The 17638-nt window shown below is 33.5% G+C and overlaps 1 protein-coding gene across 1 annotated transcript in view; it reads right to left on the bottom strand.

Annotated features, from left to right (window-relative positions):
- Positions 1-17638, bottom strand: part of Zdhhc17 (zinc finger DHHC-type palmitoyltransferase 17) — an 87424-nt gene that overhangs the window by 45125 nt on the left and 24661 nt on the right. The window contains exons 2-3 of the mRNA XM_047549163.1: positions 10815-10918; positions 3382-3504 (exon numbers count right to left, since the gene is read on the bottom strand). Of these exons, the coding sequence (XP_047405119.1) occupies positions 3382-3504; positions 10815-10918 (227 nt within the window). The remainder of the gene's footprint in view (positions 1-3381; positions 3505-10814; positions 10919-17638) is intronic.

Raw genomic sequence — 17638 nt, 5'->3', positions numbered from 1 at the left:
CTAATACTGTTTGCATGAGAGGGATTTTTTCAGTTCCAAGTGTATGGGAAGAATTACTGACAGGTAAATAACAATTAAGCAAATGAAAACCACATGAAGCAACTTGATAACTCAGACAAACTTGTAGACAAACTTGTAGATAACTACAAGAACAGTTAATCCTAGAATTGTTTTTGTGCTTAGCAGTGCATAGTTACATATACCTAACAATTTAAACACTGTGTAATGACATAACTAAAATCAGAAGAGTAAGAGAAAAGTATTAGTGGTGACACAGTCTAGAACGTCTAGTTAAAAGAACAAAATATAATGCTAAACATTAATAACCCAAGAAATAGTACAAAGTTATCAATATTTATTAAAATTAAAAATTTGTATCTTTCTTACTCCAATGAATTCCAGACATAAATAAACATATGCAAAATGATATGTATACAAGATATCAATTCCAGTACTGTTTGTGACAGCAAACACTAGAATCAATCTATTTATCTGTCCATCAGTAAGGTAACCAGTAAATAAATACTTCATATCACTGATTATACAGATTTTAAGAATGACACAGCTCGATTTGTACTAATGATGAAAAACCCTGAAAACATATAGATTAAATGAAAAAACAGAAAATTGTTTGCTATCATTTGCATTAAAAACATACATACAAAGTAACAACATAAATATATCAAGTTTGAGAGTAAATACTAGGTGGAACAACTTAAGCATTGAAAATTTACTTCCGAAGTATGGAACCAAAGGGTAGAGAGGGGCTGGTGTTTCTCATTATAAGACTTTAAACAATATCTGATTGTTTAATTGTTTATGTACTACTTTGATTAAAATAATATTAATCAAGAAAATAGAGATCATGGAAGACTATGTAATTTGAACCAACCTAATCCTCTCATTAAAAAAAAAAGTTCAATGAAATATAAGAAACATTTCCTAAAACCCAAAGCCTAACAAAATTAACAGCATTTACCTGGTTAAGATTCAAGAAAGGGCTGAAACCTGAAGAAGTTTAAAAAATGCTCAGTATTTTAACTTAAAGACAATTTGCTGATGCAGAAAAGTTGGCCAGGAGAGAAGCAAAGGAGATGAAAAGCAAACTAAGGATTCAGACCAAAAAAAAACTGCACTTAAAGTAAGGAAGAGCTAGAACTAAACTTAGCTACAGCATAGTCTTTGTCTATCTGTAGGAACCAGAAAATCTAAAGTTTTGAAATTAGGTTGGGCCTGGCAGAAACAAATTTTTGCAACTTAAGTCTCAAATTAATCAACGTATAACTTTTCCAACACAATGTCTAGTATATACATGCAAGGATAATCAGACACATTGAAGAAAAACAACAGAAACAGACCCACAGACTCCAGAAGCTATACTTTTACAGAGAGATTGTAAAATAACTGTATTTGCTACGTTTGAATATATACGACAAATTGGAAATTTCAAATAACTAATGATTTGAGTAATAACAGGTTTAAAAAAAATTCTAAAACAGAATGATAAAATTTTAAAAATTAGAAACCCAAAGATTAGGAACACAGAAGATTACACAGAGAGTAAATGAATTGAAGGACAGGTTCAAAGAAGTTTCCCAAGTGACGCACAGAAGAGAAGAGACAAGCTACAATTAAAAAAAAAAAAAATCTAACATACATTCAATGGAGTTCTGGCAGGGAAGTTAAAAAGAGAATGGAGGGGGTTGGGGTTGTGGCTCAGTGGTAGAGCGTTTGCCTGGCATGTGTGAGGCCCTGGGTTCAATCCTCAACACAGCATATAAATAAATAAATAAATATCCATTGACAACTAAAAAATGTTAGAGAGAGAGAGAGAGAGAGAGAGAGAGAGAGAGAGAGAGAATACATATGAAGCAGGAGCAATATTTGTAGCAACAAGAGCTGAAATCTTTCCAGACTGAGGAAAACATCAAGTGACAGAATCAAAATTCCTTGCAATCTCATTCAGAATAAATAAAAAGAAAATCACACCTAGATACATCATTGTGAAACTTCAGAAAACCAAAAACAAAGAGAAAATCTCAAATGCTTAGCATGATTTCTTAACAGTAACAAAAGTCAAGAAACCGAAATGTTCTTCCCAGGGTGTAAAAGGCAAAATTTTCCATCCCATGTGAAAATTTCCTTCACAAAGATGAAACAAATACATTTTTTGACAAAAACAGAACTAGACATAAGGAGATCCATACTGAAGACACAGGGAGAGTTAAGAGATTTAACAAGAGCAAATGAAGAACAAAGAAAATGGAAATATACTCTCTGGAAGAAAGTGATTCACCATGTTCAATGCATTAGTTATTGTTTGTTTAATCTTTGCTTAGAACTTTAAGGACAAATTCTTTTATCTGGCATTAATATTCTGTTTGCCTCTGGACTCTGTATGCTGCACTTAACTATACATCTCCAACCAGCTCATTTTAGAATTTCTTTTCTAAAAATTTTATATCCAAAGTATCAAAGACTACCAAACAAGATTACTAAGAAAGACTTCCTATCATTTCAACTTTTTGCTTATTTTAACTTTTTTCTTTTTCTTTTTCCATTGCTGGGGATCAAACCCAGGGCCTCACTCATGCTAGGCTAGTACTCTTTCTCTGAGCTTTATCCCCTGCCCCTGTGAATATTTCTTTTTAATATTAAACCAGTGGATTAATAAAGAATAAAAATCATTTTATATTTCATACATGAAATTCTTATCACTTAAGCTGATATGAACAATTAAGTAAGATTACTGTCTTTTTGCTGCTTTTCCCCATAGAATCCACACTCAAAATGTGAGTGCCAAGTTAGACTGCCTAAATTCAAATCCTAATTCCAACCATTATTAGTTGTGTTATTAATAGCTGTGTGTAGTATATTTAAAGGCTGTGCTTCAGTTTTCTCATCAATGAGATGGTAATTATTGTTATATTTCATATAGGGTTATTTCAAGAATTAAGACTAAAGGACCCAGTGGCTCGGGAGGCTGAGGCAGGAAGATCATGAGTTCAAAGCCAGCCTCAGCAAAAGCGAGGCACTAAGCAACTCAATGAAACCCTATCTCTAAATAAAATACAAAATAGGGCTGGGGATATGGCTCAGTGGTCAAGTGCCCCTGAGTTCAATCCTCAGTACTTTATAAAAAAAAAAAAAAAAAAAAAAAAAGATTAAAGGAAATACACATGGAAAAGCACTCAGAAAAGTACTTGGCTTATACTGTCAATACATGTTAAAAGCAATCTTTTTCAAGAAAAAAGGTATACAGGATACACAATAAGTCATGAATTTTGAAAATTACTCATTTTATGACCATTTCTTCCAAAAACTTAAAAGAATAAATAAATAAAATCAACTAATAGTTAATCAAAACCAGAAAATACATACTTGACTAAATCTATTCTGTTATTGATGGCAGCCCAATGGAGGAGGGTAACATTTTCCTTGTCTGGTTGCCGTACATCATAACCTGCTTCCACCAATTCTCGGCAGCGTTCATATATTCCATATCTTGAAAAGAAAGAAAATACGGATTGTTACTACTATTTAACAACAAATTTAAAGACGAAAATAACATTTTAAGAAGAAAATAATGCTCCATTTTCAGACTCAGAAATTAAAATGTGGGCTGGGATTGTAGTTCAGTGGTAGAGTGTCTAGCATGTGAGGCACTGGGTTCAGTTCTCAGCACTGCATATAAATAAATAAAATAAAGGTTCATTGACAACTAAAAAAAAAAATATATATATATATATGTATGTGTGTGTATGTATATTTTAAAAAGAAATCAAATGTATTTAAACAAAAATATCACATTTCTATCTGACTTGTCTAAATTCCTGTGTGTGTGTGTGTGTGTGTGTGTGTGTGTTGCCAGGAATTGAACCCAGGGCCTCATTCATATAGGCAAGTGCTCTACCAATATTTCAACAGCTTTAATCCATTTTATAGTTCTAAAATTTCTCATTTATAAAAACGTAGACTCTAATTAGCTGGAAGAGAAAAGGATACCAGAAATGAAAATTCAATTAGTTCCTCATTTTTCTTTATAGCACTATTTATTCCATGAAACATTTGAGGCAGATTGTAAAAATATATATGGCTGAGCTTAAAATAAGTGGCAAGGAACATGTAAATGATTAGCAGAACATCAAAAGGAAAGGATGTTTTATAAGCCCCAGAATCCTCTATTTGTAAATTTAGCTTTGATATTCCTGAAAGCAAATAAAAAAGGGTGTGTAGGGTTGGGAAGTGGGTGGGGAAAAACCCTATAATTCAGTTCAATCCAAACCAAGAGAAAATGCACTGGAAGAGCTCTTTGAAGGATGTTCATATCTAATAAAAGAGAGGCACATGCAGACAGCCTGATCCGCACTTGCTATTTCCCATCACTCTGTGGCAAATTATTTTTAAGACCTTAATTATGGAAATTTTCAAGTATATAGAAAGTAAAAGTAAAAAAAATAATATGATAAACCACCAAGATTCCATCATCAAACCACAACAACCATCTTCTTTTTCCTAAATACTGGATCCCTGGAAATAAGTACCAAAAAACAAATTTAAATACATCTGACATATTTGTATTTTCTTAAGCACAGTGATATCCAAAATGGGAAAAGTACACCTCAGGATAAGGTTAGGGGAGAGGAAGCACAATAAGGATTGCTAGAACCGAACATTAGAACTTCTACCTATATCCATCTCTTATGTAATAGACAAATTAGATTTACAAATATTTAGCACAGCCCTCACACTGCTGCTGTCCTTGGTTCTGATTTGTCCAAGTAACACACACACACACACACACACACACACACACACATGAGAGAAAGAGAGAGAGAGAGAGAGAGAGAGAGAGAGAGAGAGAGAGAGACAGACAGACACAGCAGCATCAACCTAAGGTAAGAAAAAGCAAGAGGATGACAATGATACCTTTAGTTGTTTCTTTCAGAAAGTTGTTTACGAATATCCAGACAAGTAACTAGGCATATTAAAGAGTGAAATCTCACTTTGAGATGATAAGTGACCAGGGAAATCTTTTGAACCTTAAACAGAAACACTGGTTATTTTTCCTCACATTTAAAAGTACCTGAGGAGGATTCTTGGAGGTTGACAGAATAGGAAGCATCAGAATCTATTGCTCCACCTAGACAAGTGCGGGCAGTCTGTATGATGTATCTATTTTGAAACTCTGGGGTCTTTTGAAGGCTTGCAATTTCCAGGTGAATGCTTGGATGGTAAACTACAATTCATTTCAGTGCTTGGCCCACTAACAACTACCAATCCCTATTCTCCATCCCCTGGCAGGCAGCTGTGCACCTGTTTCTAGACTATCAGTATACAGCTAACCAGGGTGAATCCTGTCCTCTAAATATTAGAGACCTGTGCTCTGATTGCTTCTTCAAATCACATAGGTACAGAAAAAAGGGGTGTCCATTGTTGTAGCACATATCCTCAACTGTTGCAAGCCTCTCCACTTCTGGGTGAAATTAACTTATTTAAAGGGCCAATGTCGCTTTTCTTCCTCTCCTTCATTTTTCTTTTTCCCCCTTTGGGAATAAACAATAAGAAGTGGGTTATTCAAAGGCAATTGTATATACAGGGAAAAATCAGAAAGTGACTATGCATGCCCAGGGAAGAGCACAGACTCAGAAAAGTCCTGCAAGAGCCTACAGTTTAAACCCTCAGGCTGATTCTTGGCAGAGACTACCTTTAATAATCAAAAAGAAAAAGGAAAATAAACAAACAAACCCTGGGGAAGGAGCAGTACCTGATTTCCTAGTTTCGACATCATTAGATTCAAATGTCCAGTTTTCAACAAAATAACCAGATGGCATTAAAACAAACCGTTGGCGGGGGGGGGGGGGGGGGGGGGGGGGGTCCATACAAACTGTCACTGAAAAAGATGCTACTTTAAAACAAATGAATTAAAATGAATTAAAGATACTCTAAGAACTACAGGAAGATGTGGACAAAGTCAAGACAATGACACGTGAACAAAATGAAAATATAAAGAATACCTATAAAGAAATTCTGGAGCTGAAAAGAAAGACCATGAAAAATTCACCAGACGTTTTTAAAGGCAGATTTGAGGAGGCAGAAGAAAGAGTAGGCAAATGAACCTAGAACAAGGGAAATTATCAAATGTGAGAAGTAGAAAGAAAAAAATAGACTAAATTAAAGTGAAGGGAGGGGCTGGGATTGTGGCTCAGTGGTAGAGCACTTGCCTAGCAGGGATGAAGCACTGGGTTTGAAACTCAGCACCACATTAAAAAAAATAAATAAAATAAAGGTATTGCATCCCAAAAAACAAAGTGAAGGGAGTCTCTCAGGGCGTTTCTCATCAGAAACTTTGGAAATCAGAGGACAACAGACCAATATATTTAAAGTATTAAAAGGAAAAGTATTAAAAGGAAAAACAATGTCAACCATAAATCCTATATCCAGCAAAACTGTCTTTCAAAAGAGAGAAATTAAGACATTCCTAGATAAAAACAGAGGCAGTTCATTACTGCTAAACCTGCCTTCCAAGAAACACTCAAGGATGTCCTGTAGGGTAAAATGAAAGGACACCAGACTGTAGCTTAAAGTCATATAAAGAAATAAGAGTGAATACATGAGTAATTACAAAAGTTAATATTTAACAATTTTTTTTTCTTTTTTTTTTTTTTGGTGGTGCTGGGAATTGAACCCAGGGCCTTGTGCTTGCCAAGCTAGCACCAGCACTCTACAACTGAGCTATATCTCCAGCCCTTAACAATGATTTTTAACTCTACTTTCTACATGGTTTAAGAGATTAATGTAACTTTTAAAAGACTACTAGTTTAAAAGCTAATATTAATGCCATTTTGACTTTTAAGGGACTAATGCATTTTAAATAATTATTTGTTTAGGTTTTGGAGAACACAATGTATAAATAGGTAAATTTGTGAAATTAAATACTGAAAGGGGTATAAAAAAACTAAATGAACAGTTTGTGTATTATTAAAAATAGTATATATAAATTCAAAATCAAATTCTAATTTAGAGCTATAATTTTAGAATCTTAAAAGTAACAGCAATCACAAAGAAAAATAGTTACAGGAATATGAATTTAAACATTTCCCTAGAAAATTTTAACTGAACACAAAAGAAGACATTAATGCACTAAACAAGGGTCAAAGGCTATGAAGTACACAGAAAACAGGGCAAAATGACAACTGCTCATATTTATTAGTAATTATTTTCAATGTAGATGGATTAAACTCTCCAATACAAAGATCCATAATGGATAAAACAACAACAAAAAAACACACATGTTCCAACTATGTGCTGTCTACAAGGGAGACTTTATAGTCAAAGAAATGGAAAGTGAAAGGCAGAAAATAAGTATGGAAAAACATTCCATTTAAATAAACAGTAACCAGAAGATAGCGGTAATGACTATACTAATATCACACCAAATAAACCTTTTGTTCTTCGAGGCACTGGGATTAAACCCAGGGGCACAGTACCACTGAGCTACATCCCCAGCCCTTTTTATTTGGAGAAGAGTATTACTAAGTTGCTAAGGCTGGTCTTGAACTCATGATCCTCCTGCTTCAGCCCCCTGAGTAGCTGTGATTACAGGTGTACACCACTGTGCTTCCAGGTCAAGTAAACTTTATATCAAGAAAGATGACAAGAGATAAAGACATTATATATTCATAAAAGATTTAATACAGCAAGAAGATACAACTATGTTACTACGTACCTAATAACAGACCATCACAATATCTGAAGCAAAAATGAATTTGAGATAGCTCTCCCATAATAGCTGGAGACTTTATCAATCAATTTGCAACAATAGCTTCAACCACCAGACATAAAGAAGTAAACAGAGGGCTCAATATGATAAATGACTAGATCAAACAAATACACAACACTCTTAACAACAGACAGTCACTGTGGAAAACAGTATGATGGTCCCTCCAGACACTGAAAATGGAATTATATGATCCTGCAATTCTTTGGTATATGCCAAAAAGAACTGAAAGCAGAGCCTCAAAGAGGTATTTGTAACTCTGGAAAGCAGTATGGAGATTCCTCAGAAAACTTGGAATGGACCCACCATTTGACCCAGTTATCCCACTCCACAGTTTACTCCTTTGGACTTAAAATCAGCATACTACAATGATGAAGCCACATCAATGTATACAGCTGCTCAATTCACAATAGCTAGATTGTGGAACCAACCTAGATGCCCTTCAACTGACAAATGGATAAAGAAACTGTAGTATACATACACAATGGAATATTACTCAGCCATAAAGAAGAAAAAAATTATGGCATTTGCTGGTAAATGGATGAAGTTGGAAACTATCATGCTAAGTGAAATAGGTCAAGCCCAAAAAATCAAAGGTCAAATGTTTTCTCTGATAAGTGCAAGACAATATAAAGGGGGGGGGGAATAGAAGAATGAAGGAACTTTGGATGGTGTAGAGAAAAATGGGGTGGGAGGGGGTAGGGGACAGAAAGATAGTAGAATGAAACAGACAGTATTACCCCATGTATATGTATGATTACATGAATGGTGTGAATCTACATTGTGTACAACCATAGAAATGAAAAGTTGTACCCCATTTGTGTACAATGAATCAAAATGCAGTCTTTAAAAATAAAAAAGATTTTAATATTTAAAAGAGGTATTTGTACACCTCTGCTCATAGTACCATTTTTCACAATAAAGAGTGAAAGCAACTCACGTCCATAAACATATACATGGTGAAGCAAAATTCATTACATACATGCAATGGAATATTATTCAGCCTTAAAAGGAAAATTTCCTTTAAAATTTAAAGGAATTTAAATGGATGAATTGGTGATATTATACTAAGTGAAATAAACCAAAACAAAAAAGGAAATACTTGTATGATTCCACTAATATGTAGTATTTAGAGCAGTCAAAATTGTAGAAATAGGGAGACAGAGAGAAATGTTAAGTTATTATTTAATGAGTATAGTTTCAGTTTTATGAGATGAATAAGAGTAATAGAGATGGATGGGGTGATAGTTGCACAATATTATGAAAGAATTTAGTACCACTGAACTGTACACATAAGAATGGTTAATATGGTAAATTTCATGTCATGTGTATCTTACCACAATAAGAAATGGAGAAAATAAATGTTAAAAATTTTAAGAGAGTATGTATGTTTCCTTTAACAAAACAGACAAAGCTGGGCATGGTGGTGCACTATAATCCCAGTGGCTGTGGAGGCGGAGGCAGGAGGATGGTGAGTTCAAAGTCAACTTTAGCAACTCAGAATAAAGACCCCCATCTCTAAATAAAATACAAAAGGGTGATTAAGCATCCCTGGATTCAATACCTGGTATCCAAAAAAAAAAAAAACAAAACCACACAAGTGTTTCAAAATTTACTGACCTTTTTCTTTTTGGCAGAAAGGGCAATAATACACGTGGTAGGGTATGTGCGCAGGTTCATGGATGAAAAGGTAAGGTCTCTAGAATCTGGGATACGAAGTACTAAATGTCCAAGTAAGCAAATATATAATAAAATTGGTGGAAAAAAATGGGCTAAGCTTTCAAAAAACAGAAACAAGACTCAGATGGTTAAATAGGATGAACTGTGTGTGAAGTCCCACACAGAACTACTCAATGACAGAAAATAAGAAACAACAAAATAAATTAGGTTAAAGCAGTTAAATAGAACAAAGTTGGTCCTTAACTATCAACAAAGAAAAAACACATTTATGATAAATAGCATGAGAAAAGTTAGTGAAAATACAAAGTTACTTAATGTCTAAATATCTGCTTACTAACATAAAACTGGTATCCTGCTATCTATTACATTACAAACGATATGAATCAAAGAACAAGGCTTTAAATTTTTTAAGAAGTTACACATCTAATTAATAAAGCATAACCACAAACTTTCTAGTATCCACTGAAATTAATGTAATTTGTTTCATAAATTAAACGCAGTTGGCACAAGGATGCTTTGATCTTTTGACTCTAAATAATACTCAAGAATAAATAAAGCCCTAGAAAAGTTGTTCCTCCACAAGATCAATAAAAACTTGGCAAATGTGGTCAAAATCAACTTTTTTAGTACTCTAGAAATTACCCAAAGGCTTTCAGCAACCCAGTGAATGAAAAAAAAATATTTAAGAGCTACAGGAAATCATATCTAAAGAAATTTTAAAATACTTAAGCTTTACTTTGTTTACTTATTAATCACAGACATCACTTAATCCTGTTATTGAAGAAGATATGCAAATGATCAGAAAGACTAGGAAAATCATATACCTGAGGTAATTATCCAGAAAGTATTAACTCTGCTAAATGCAACAAACTTCAGACAACTATAAAATGCTGAAGGACCTATGAAAAAATATGTACTTCCTCCTCTATCTTCAGGTGAAAATACCTGCTGTATTTCTGGCATTTTGAAAATACTTTAAGTAACTGTAGTATCTCTATCAGTATAAGTTAAATAAATAAACAAACATGGCTTTTACTACATTTTATTTCTAATTTGTGTTCCTGGCTAAAGGGAAGAGCAATAAGGGATGAGAGCTAAGATTCTTCATTTATAGTGCTTTTAACCAACATTCTCCAATTCTCCATAATCAACCTAAATATTTATGGCATAATAATACACTTCTCTAAAGATTAGTAAACCCAAAAGCAAACAGACATATTCAATAAACTGATGGGAAATACACTAATTTAACTGAGATACTGAGATTTTCCCAAAATAAGACAATTATTCAGATTCATATTTCACTTAAAATATATGTCAAAGAAGAAAAAAACTACAATAAAAACAAACTTACTGGGTAGCCTTGACTATGTCCCATGTACTATAATCATCAATATGAGTTTTCCGTCCAAGAGGTTCACCATATCCATGGTTATAATGGCTTTGGGGTTTGATTTCCTGTTAAAGAAAAAATCATACAGGCAAGAGATCAGAAAAAGAAAGGGTATAGAAAATAATTCAAAAATGAAAAATCTTGTTGAAATGATTAAGTTTCAGTTCATTCATTGTTCACATCCTCAAAATTGAAAAACTATAAGACTAGGAATCAGTGACCAATCAGTAACTGAAATCCATTTTTAGTTCCATAGAACTCTTACGGCTTCATGAAGTCAACCCTCATTCTCAGAAGTTTTTCTACTACTCTAGCATAATCCCTAGCTCCAACACACTAACCTATTCCCCACATAAGTTCTAAGGTCCTAAAAGAAAGGAACTTCTGTATTCTTGGAGAATATAAGACTATTATTATTCTATTATTCTCAGATACTACCTTTTCTCAAATACCTTCATACTGAGGACTTAATATTCTACCACTAGGGAAATAAAGAACAATGCTATAGTGCTAATAAAATATAAATCTGCCCATACAGTCATATGCCATACAACATTTCAGTCAATAGACCACAAATATGATGATGATCCCATTAAGATTACAATGGAACTGAAAATTTCCCATCACCTAGTATTTTTACTGTACCTTTTCTATACAAATACTTGCAACTGTATTTTAACTGCATATTCAGTTTGGTAACATGTTGTGCAGGTTTGTGGACTAGGAGTAATAGGCTACCTCCTGCAGTCCAGGTGTACAGTAGTCTGTTCATTCAGGACCATGTAAGTATACTCTATGATGTTCACAGGACGATGAAGTTACCTAACAAAACATTTCTCAGAATGTGTCCTATTCATTTAGAAAAACATAACTGCAATTCTAGGCATATCAATATCCTTTAAATACCTTTTTGTAAAAAAATTTAATTAAATAACAATACCAGAGTATTGCAGTATTCAAACCTTAAATATTGCATACAATTTTTATTTAAAATACGAAATTTGCTATAATCAGTTACCTCAACATAACACAGCACTAAGATACAACTGTTTCTTTTCAATGAAAACAGAAAAACTGAGTATGTCCAGCTCTAATATCATTTTCACATTGCAACATTTGATGCATTTAAATATAAATAAAAGGATAAATCCTAACAAAATAATTGGAAAGTGTTGGGGGTCTCAAATTAATTGTGGGTGTGTTTAAGCCATCTCTAAGAGGAGGTGTGCCTCCCAGAGAACTCTGCATATTATCTCACCAATTAGACTGTTTCATTTGGCAACATCCTGCTCAAAGAGAATTCTATGACACCACAGAATTTACTGGTTCAGACAGCCCTAGGTTCAAACACAGTTCTCCCAAGATGGAAAGAGATACTGGTGTGCCCAAGTAGCCTCGTGGCGCCAGCTTCCTGGAGGAGAAAGAATTACTGCACAAGTGAGAAGTCCCCAATCAGGCCAACTGCCCCACAGCCCCTCGCTTCTTGTTTACCTTGAAGAACTCCTCCTCACCACAAATTCCTTCATTGTGCTTCACTATAATTAAAGCATTCTCGAGGGTTTTTCCCCTTTGTTAGGATCAGACCCACCAGGACTTTTCCACCCAAGTCCCTAATTTCAAAATATTTCCAAGTCTTCTGCTTTATTTCTTGATATTACTTTTTCACACTTTTATTTCCAGCAGGCCCACACCACATCTATGATAACCGAGGGTTACTTATTCCCTCCCACCAGGCTGCAGTGAGAGGAAAGAACTTCTTAGAACAAATTATATTCTCTTGCCTCTAATCATATCACCTACCACTGAAATGTAATAATATAAAATTAAGAAAAGTTTACTGGATAAATCTAATGTAAGTCCCAAATTTAGAAGACTACCAATCTGGATGTTTTAAAAATTAGTATATAAGTATTTTAATCTAAAACAGGAATTATAAAATTTTCACAAAAGCAAATTCTGCTTAGTATACAACCTTCCAAAAAGCTAATGCTTAGTTCTTTATGAAAATGCTATAGCCAATATTAAAATACCACAGTAATAATCATATGTCCATATTAGCAGAAGAATGAAAACATCTCATAGTTAAGATTCACAAAAAACTGTTAACTAAAATGATTTTTAAAGAAATTATTCTCAAATTCCATTAAAATTAGAACATGGACAAGAGTTAAGTATTTGGGATATATTCAACATTCTGAATAAGTGATAAAACATTTAAGATTTATGCATCATCTTTTTTAAAATTTCTGAATTTACACTCTCCACTGAATTCCACTTTTCAACTCCTCTGTGTTCTTCAATCAGGGGAAAGATCCTTCTTAGGTTAATAATACTTCCTTCTTTCTAAGTTCTCTTTTCTGATTCTATTTTCCTCTACAAGGAAAATAATTTTTGAACCTTCCATTCTGACTTTTATAGGGCTTTCCCCTGGAGAGACAGTAAGAAACTGGTGATAGCTTTCAAGCAGAATGGAATAATATAACCAAAAAAAATAAGAAACTGCTATACATAAAGCTCTCAACAAAATACTTGAACCCAGAATCATGCATGACAGGGTGAGGCGAGTGCAGTTTCAGAGTATATAAAAAGAAGGTAATCAACATAAAAAATAGAATGTTTTAAAAATGAAACCCAATTACAAAAAAAGAAAAAAAATCCATGATGAACCCAAACACCAACCTTTTAAATACAGAACTTCACCATTATTGATTTTTTTTCTTTCACATTAGATTCTACAATGGCTCAGAGCAAGTACTACAAAACATATCGTCTAGCCCTCAAGAACTCCGTAATGCAAAATGCAAGGACAATGAAGGAAATGAAGTGAAAATTATGAGCAAGAGTTTGCTGATAAGTTAAAACACAGAAATAAACAACACAATGTCCAAAAAATATAATTTCTGAAAGCATTCAAACTTGAAAATCAGCTAAGACCAGCTGCTATTTGTTACCAAGAACAAATATATTGCATGTAATGAATATCCACAAAATATATTTCTTTTTGAGGATTACTATTTAATAAAAGGCTATCCTGTGTCTTTAATTTCATTTTCATTCCTAGAGACCTCACTTACTTATGATTAAACTGTATTCTCAGTTTCTCTATCACTCATTTTGTCTTACTAACATTACCAAATGTGATCTTACAAATGTTACTGAAAGTCAGTCTTTTTTTCTCAGTAATATTTTAAAATTAATTAATACCAAAATCTACTTTGCTCTATTAGGTTGTTTTTACTTTCTAGGAAAAGATATCTGATTTTTTAAAAGAATGCTTTTCAACATAACCCTAGAGCAATTCTAGAGTGGAAGAATTAATCTTAAGCAGAAGAAAGGTGGCTAAGTAAAACTCAACCTTCTTTATTACCAAATTTTGCAATATGGAGCTTATTTTTCTCATCCTTATACAGACTCAATACTGGTTCATCTCTAGGACTAATACTTGTCAATGTGACAAAGGACAACATTTCATCAAGATAACCATAATTATTACTAGGCCTAGACTAAACTGTAATTTTAAAACTTAGAAAAAAAATTTTTTTCAAAAGAGAATTTTGCTATGTTGCCTAGGCTGACCTTGAACTCTGAGGCTCAAGTGATCCTCCTACCTTAGCTCCCACCAGCAGCGAGGATTACAAGTTTTCGTCAAAGTGCCTAACTCATAAAAAAAATTTTTTTAAATGTGCTCATATAAGTAAAATTATGTTTTACTGACTGACCAACAAGTAAGTACAAATAGATGCTGCAGACCTCAAGGACCAGCAGAGCAGGTAAGATTAAAAAGTATCAAAGGATTCAAGTCCAACTCATTTACTCCCTTCCTAAACAAAGTACTTTGCTATTTATGTGCTTTTAGATTCTTTTTTTTTTTTAAGTTAAAAAAAAATAATAAACTTCCTTAGCAGTTTATTTGCACAAAGAACAATTCATGAATTGGGCAGGACTTACAACCATAAGAAGTTCAGAGAGCTAAGTTTTACATCATGAGCTGAGGGCTTTTAAAAGCTGGCCTCAAAAGCAAAATATATTACTTGGTTGGATACAGTCATTGGTCATATTTGGGTATAAATGTGGTAGAAAAGTTTCTAGTTAGAAGTTAGTTGGCAGTTTCTAATTGGTAAAGTCTGCTAGATGGTAACTAGCAGTTTTTCACTGATAAGAGCTGAAATTTCATTTTTTTCTGTTTTTGTCAAATGAGGATTTGGGTTGCTTATGTAGGCACTTAAGGCACTGCAGGAGTTATCTTGGCCTAATGACCTCCCAATTAAATCTTTTTTAGTTTAGGGCTTTATAATTTTTTTTTTTCAATTAAAAAAAGATTCAGCTGCTTTTCAAAAAATTTCAGACATTTCTAGATTAGAAGTCTTCAAAGTCCTTTCTAAAACTAACATATAACATAATATATTAATATAAATTATAACTACTTGGAAGATTCTTAATCTACCTAGATGTCAAAGATTTTTACAAGTCCTGACTTTGGCAGCTGTTTGAGAACCTGAAGGAGAGAAATTACCTTCAGATCTGCCACTAAACAGGTAGAGAGGAATTAGAAGAGTTGGGATAGACATACCAGCTATATACACTACTGCAAGAGAAATCAACACAACATAACCTAACTCAATTATACAGTAAGTACCAGGTAAATGATGGCTCATGTGTCAAGATAGTAGATACCATAATTCATATTTACTCATATCCCTGTTGGAATTATATAGTAGTCTCCCCTTATCGATAGGGATATAGTCCAAGACCCCCGCTGGATACCTAAAACCAGAACAGTACTGAACTCTATACATACTATGTCTTTTCCTATACACACAGAAATTTAATGTGTTTTACATCTTAACTAAGCATTTATCACACTGTGGCTATTGCAGTCTGAGGTACAAGAGCAAAACTAGCACCAATTTCTTTTTCCTTCTTCACAATTTTACACAGGAGATTTGTTCTTATTGTAGGTCTCAGCAACCTCAGCATCTTTTTTCTGTCCCTACTAAGTCAAAATATTTTACCTTTTCACTTAAAGGAAGCACTTTTTTACTTCTCCTTGGCATATCTAAATTGCCAACACTACTACTCTTGTGTTTTGAAGCCATTATTAAGTTAAGTAGGGTTGGTTTAAACACTTTGATACCTGAGACAGTTGATCTGGTAAAGTAGGCAGCAACTAAGTAATCAAAGGTCAGGCAGTATATATAATGTGAGTACAGTAGACAAAAAGATGATTCAGTCCCAGGCAGGATGGAGCTGGATGTTGTCATTTTATTATGCTACTTAGAATCACACACAAATATATGAATTATTTACTTCTAGAAGGCAAACAGTAATTCGAACAGGGCAAAATATGGTGACAAATACATTCATGAATAGATGCTGCAATTCTCAAATAATTAAACTGCATTCCCAAACCAAAAAAATAAGAAGCAGCAGCAGCAGCACCAGCAATAGCAGAAGAGGAAGAGGAAGAGAAAGAAGGTGGAGGAGGAGGAAGAGAGAAGAAGAAACCAATCCAACAAAACTCTAGGCACGTGGTTAGCCACAAGGTTACATAGGTAACCTGCCTGCCTTTGGTGCATACTTCATAAATGAATTAGCAAATCAAAAGAGCTTAACCACATGCTTATGAAGTACTTTCTTTCACTGTACAAATGTCTGATACCAGGTACCATTCCAAAGGACCAGACTCTGAATCAAGAAACTAAATGGGCTTAATTATGTCATCTAACTACTTAAATTTAATTCTATTAAATTTATGATATTAAAGCATTAAAATATGGCTGCCAAGAAGACAGGGAAGGAAAAAGAACTCTAAAGGTACTTGATTCACTTCTAAGTTCTATTTAATACTGATAAACCAAATGCAACCTTAGAACAGAATGAAACAGAAGCACACAGATGTAGTTCACTGGAAAAAACAACAGGATTCTTTACCATATTGTGAAACAAAGAAACAAAAAAAATTTGGCAAAGAATGAAAACTTGAGTAGTGTACTAAAGTCTGAAGATACCATATGAATTTTTAAAGGGGACTATTGGTTGTTACAATAAAAAAGACAGCACAAATATAAAACATATATAACCAAGAAAATAATGCAATGCAAAGAAAACCAGTTGCCATTATATTAGAAAACAACTTTCCTTTAAAATGTAATTAGTTAACTTTACCAGCAGATGGCACTACTCTCAAGGCAGAATCCTTTAAGCTACTTAATGCATCATCTTAAGGGAAGATTGGATGAAAATGATTTGGTTGAGAACATATAATAGAAAGATTTCAAACCAACTTTTTCAGGAAATACCAATATTTCCTGAAATCCCTTATATAATATGTATTCTGCTGAGTTCCCACTCCCTAGATAACAGCATGTAACTGCTGATTCTAAGTAAAACAACTCCAACTTGCAGCATCAATTCTCTATGTACCACTGTCAGTCCAAAATATTAAATATTTCTTGCTTCCAACAAGAAAGTATGACATGATATGACAATAAAGAAATTTAACTAGAAAAATGTTCATCAACTTCTAGCTTCTTTAAAAACTGGTTTTCAGTCTAATGTGCAATCCCTGAATTCAACCCATGCCACAAAACAAACAAAAAACTGGTTTTTCACTTTATTTCCTTCTAGTATTAGTCCTTATGTATGCATGTGCTTGTAACAATATATGTTAATTTGGCAAGACTGAATGTTCGTCAAATGTCTGTGGAAGCATCCCTTTTGGATTCCCACAGCACTCATCTTAAAATCATGATTGAGTCTACTTACTTACTGCAATTGCACTGAAG

This window comes from Sciurus carolinensis, chromosome 4 (genome assembly GCF_902686445.1).
Source record: "Sciurus carolinensis chromosome 4, mSciCar1.2, whole genome shotgun sequence".
Lineage (NCBI taxonomy): Eukaryota > Metazoa > Chordata > Mammalia > Rodentia > Sciuridae > Sciurus > Sciurus carolinensis.
The sequence above is the reverse complement of the archived record's forward strand: the minus strand, read 5'-3'. Positions and strand labels throughout refer to the sequence as shown.